Below are 4,916 nucleotides of genomic sequence, written 5' to 3'. Positions count from 1 at the left end.
TCTGCTCATTATTTTTAACCATTGCGTAAAGAAAATTTGCAGGTATCAAACAGAAAGCATTACCTTGAATGTTTTTTGTTACAATTCTTTTTACTTCATCAAACTTAATATGATTTAATTGATTAATAGTGAAAAACAGAATCTGAGGGAAATCTTTTAATTTGGAAGATTTCTTTATTTGAAACCATGATGCAGTATAAACTTTAACAGTATAATGGGTAAGCTTTTTCAGACTTGTGTTTGGAGAAATATCTCGAGTGTATAAACAAAGAGATTGTATAGATGGGGTAAACCCTCGAGCTTGATTCATTGGACCTAGTTTACAGTTAGCCCATTTGTCTTCTACTTAATCCACTACCTTCCTAAAGTTCGTAAAGAAGCGTTTGATCATGACTAATTTTTTTTAATATCTCGTGAAATATATCCTTCAGTGATAGAAGTTTTAATTGTTTCAAACTATACTTGAGGTTGTCTATGAATTTCTTCAAAACATATATTCCCAATTGGTTCACTAAAATTTTGTGGACCAGGTTGTTTTTCCATCTAACTTTAGAAAAAGGCTTTTAGTGAGAATTCATTTTGATGAAGGTTACAACCTATTGTGTGAACTTTCCTTCCTATCAACTCTTCTAGATTAACCACCAAGCCACTCCTTCAACATGTGTTTGATGCAGTATTGTCTAAAAGAATAGCATGGATGCTCTCCAGACTGTCATATTATTCAAGTATACTAAATGTCTCAAACGCAAGAACATCCCCAAGAGCACCAACAACGGGTATTGTTCTGTGTGTCAAGTAGATCCCGTGAGATTTGCCATCCCCATATGTTAAAGTAAGGTGATGCTCTGCAGCATTACGTTTTGTTAAGAGATTTTTCCCTTCAGAACTATTTGCTTTTAAGTACATTTTCGTGTTCTTATCTATCTTTCCGTCTAAACTAATGCAAAATAGTTGTGTCTTCTCTTCTGAACATGCATTCTTTGAAATTATTTGTACTTTTGACTTAGCTCTGTCTAACTTACACTTATCCATTAGAATATTATTGATGTCAACTTCTGGTAGGAATAGATGCATGATATCATGGAGTAACGCCGAGATTTGAAGAACATCTGCCTCTGACCGGTTCCATTGCATATCTTGGAAACTTTTGAATACAATAATCTGCCTGAGTACTTTTACTTGGTTTCCATTCACCCTGTTCATTAAGTAAAAAATTAAAAATACTTATGATAAGTGATTTTTTTTATTAATAAGCGTTAAATATATACTAAACAAATTAAAATTTTAAGACCAGGCAATTAAAAATCCCTAAGATGTTATTACTTCAGATATACATTCTGGGGGATCTGGTAATAAAAGCTCATTATTAATATGTTTGTGATGTAATATATTTGGCCTTCCTTCTGCTTGATCCTGTTGTTTTGTTTTAAACCAGAAGTATCTACCGAAGACATCTAAAATAACCCTTTTGGTCCTGTTTTTAAACGCTGGTTCCGTATATAAGCTCTTTCTTATATTGGGATTTTTGCTTCTTTAGGGCATATGCAAGTATTGTGTTCCATTTTGCCTTTTTCCTTTTTTGCACTTTACATAAACATTGTTACATGACACGATATCCAATGAATAGCAACAAGCAGATATGTCAAAAAGTTTATCTAGTTTAGAATCTAGGTTTCGTTTGATGTTTGCTTTAACGTGTTTGCTGTTTATGTTTTACAGTTGCAAATAGACTTTTAGTTTTTGTTTCAATAGATTAATCGTTTATAAAAGGCAATCGTGGATTGCCAGATAACCATATAGATTTTAAAACACATGAAACACGGTTAACAATTGCCCAAAATTTTGGCTTAATGTCAGAACAATCTAAGAAGTAACAAAATTGAATCAATTGTCTGTATGTGCTTGGATCCGTTGTAATTAAATCACAAAGGCAAACTCCGTAATTCTTTTCACTTTTCGATCGCGTATAGGGCCTTTTTTATGTTTTTGGCATTTTTTATTTTCTAAAACTAAATACTTTGTTCGTATTATTATTAAGAGACGCATGAACTAATAGCAATAAATTAGTAACACTTTATTAAATTACTAAACTATTTAAGTTTTTTACGAAATATTAACTTACTTGATAATAATATTTTTACAATTAGTACACTAATTTACTAGTAAAACGTGGTTATTGTTCACTTTAATCTATTTTAACTACATTATGACAATCTACAAAAGTAACATTTATAAAATATAAACCAGTTAAGCATGTAAATCTAGTTGTAAAGACTCGGGCGAATTGAAAAGTAAATTTTAAGAAATATTTATTGGCCGCTCATAAGTTTGATTTTTTGGCCTTAAGTTAATAGCAGTCAGAGACTTTACTAAAGAATACAAAACCACAAAGTTAAATATTGTTTGCAAATAAAATACGTGATTTAAAAAATGAAGAAAAATAAATTTTATAAAAAAGCGAAAAGTAGTTTACGAAGTATGCAAATCCACTACATCCATCGATGTTCCGCAAAAAAATATTCAGTTAAAACACTTAAGTTTGCTATTTTTTTTACTTACATATAAATATCCAACTTTATATTATTTAGCAGTGCATACATACCAAAATGGACCTACCCTAATATATATATAAACACATATGTATATATATATATATATATATATATATATATATATATATATATATATTTATATATATATTTATATATATATATAAATATATATATATATATATATATATATATATATATATATATATATATATATATATATATATATATATATATATATATATATAACGGGTCCGCCAAATAACTTTCTTTTTTTTTGAAAATGCTATAAAAAAAACTACTGAATATTTTCTCAAATGTCTTTTTTTATTTGAAAGTACAATCCTTCCGGTTAATAATGGAAAATAATTTCATTCAAATGGCTGCCTCGGCTGGCCATGCAGTGCCTACTCGATCGGTCCAATTTTTAAGCACATTATCGATTGTGTGCAGCTGTATTTCACTAATGGCTTCACGAATATTGTCCTTTAAAGCGTCAATTGTCTCTGGCTTGTCGGCGTAATACTTATCTTTGAGGACACCCCACAAATAATAGTCCAACGGTGTCAAATCGCAGCTCCAAGGTGGCCAAACGACATCAGCTCTGATAATGCGATCTTCAAAAACAGGGCGCAAAACATCGAGTGTAGCTTCGGCTGTGTGGCACGTAGCGCCGTCCTGTTGAAACAAAATGTTGCCAATATCCTCCTCTTCAATTTTTGTGAACAAAAATTCGGTCAACATGGCCTGATAACGATCGCCATTGACTGTAACGGCCACTCCTTGCTCATTTTCGAAGAAAAATGGCCCAATTATGCCTCTGGACCAAAATCCGCACCAAACAGTGACTCGTTTTGGGTGCATCGGCTTTTCAATGTATGCGTGCGGGTTTTCTGTGCCCCAAATGCGACAATTTTGCTTGTTTACATACCCGCCAAGATCAAAATGAGCTTCATCTGAAAAGATGATTTTTTTGGCAAAATCGGCATCTTCTGTTAGTCGATCGCAGGCCCACTTAGCGAAGCGAAAACGCATTGGATGGTCAGTTGGCTTCAACTCCTGAACCAATTGGGCTTTGTATAGCGTCATACCAAGGTCTTTATGCAAAATTCGTCTCAGTGATGTCTCCGAAATGTTAAATTGTTGAGAACGACGGTGAATAGATGTTGATGGCGCTTCACGCACTCTTTCTGCCACAGCAGCAATATTCTCGGGTATACGCACTGTTTTTGGCTTTTCACGCTTTGGTTTGTCGATGAGGATGCCAGTTTCTTTCACTTTTTTCGCAAGATAACGAACATACGGAGCTGACGGTGCTTCTCTTCTTCCAAAATCCGTACGCAATTTTTGCACACATTCTGCAACATTACCATAATTTTCAAAGTAATGTCGCAATATTTCCCAGCATTGTTCAAGCGTATACACAACCATATTCGTTCAGCGGAAGGATAAAACTAATTATCTGTCAAATCAGACATGAGCTAAGTGTTACCATTCACGAAATAAGCACTAGTTAAAAAAAAAAGTTAGAGGCGGACCCGTTATATATATATATACACACATACATATTGCTCCACAGTAACCTGATTAGTATTATTTTTCATATTTTTTCATGCGACAGCATTTCTTATTTACAAGTAAAAATTATAATTTATTATAACTTATAATAGCTTTATCGACTAATTTGATTTAATGACAACACATTGTCAAAGCTTATGGGTTTTATATTACATATCAGTTTAAAATGGAAACATATGATTTACATATAATAAGTCTTAATAAGTCACATTTTGCATTGCTTACCTGTATTACATTATTTTCTTTTACGAGCACGAGCAGGAGCATTTCGCAGAACATTTGGAACAGATTTCTCAAGGTCTTTGACTGATCCACCATTGTATTCACAGGAATCTTTCAAAATTAAGACAATTCAAAATACCAAACATTTACTAATTTATAGTAATGCATAAAATAAGTGTAACTAATGATGTAACGAGAGATAACAATGATGTAATGAGAGATTACTAATTAGAGGCAAATTGTTTTATAAAAAAACTAAAGGAACTTGTATTATGGAGACAAAAAAAAATTGAAGAATATCTTTTTAATACAGATATCTATTTTGTAAATACTATTAAAACTATACCTGGTCCCTCTAATAATTAATAAAATCATATTCGTTTACCTTTTCATGATCAAAAAAACATGATCTCTTGGCTTTCTGCCACCAACCTTTTTCAAACTATCAAGCTGAAATAAATGTAATAAAAATTAATGTAACTTAAATCTCTTTACAGCATATAGAGCCAAACACAATCTAGTTATTTTAGTTCCTTTACAAATATTTATTATTTAGTTTCTTAACTA

General features: G+C 31.8%; 1 protein-coding gene across 1 annotated transcript; it reads right to left on the bottom strand.

Moving 5' to 3' along the window:
* Window positions 1-2,924: 2,924 nt before the first annotated feature.
* Window positions 2,925-3,980, bottom strand: LOC136086379 (uncharacterized). The gene has a single exon (XM_065808675.1). The coding sequence runs from the start codon at window positions 3,978-3,980 to the stop codon at window positions 2,925-2,927; it is 1,056 nt and encodes a 351-aa protein (XP_065664747.1).
* Between the last annotated feature and the right edge of the window lie 936 nt (window positions 3,981-4,916).

This window comes from Hydra vulgaris, chromosome 10 (assembly GCF_038396675.1).
Source record: "Hydra vulgaris chromosome 10, alternate assembly HydraT2T_AEP".
Classification (NCBI taxonomy): Eukaryota; Metazoa; Cnidaria; class Hydrozoa; order Anthoathecata; family Hydridae; genus Hydra; species Hydra vulgaris.
This window is presented reverse-complemented; position numbering and strand designations above follow the sequence as displayed.

Coding starts and splice junctions, on each gene's coding strand:
- LOC136086379 (XM_065808675.1), bottom strand. CDS start 3,980: ATGGTTGTGTATACGCTTGAACAATGCTGGGAAATATTGCGACATTAC.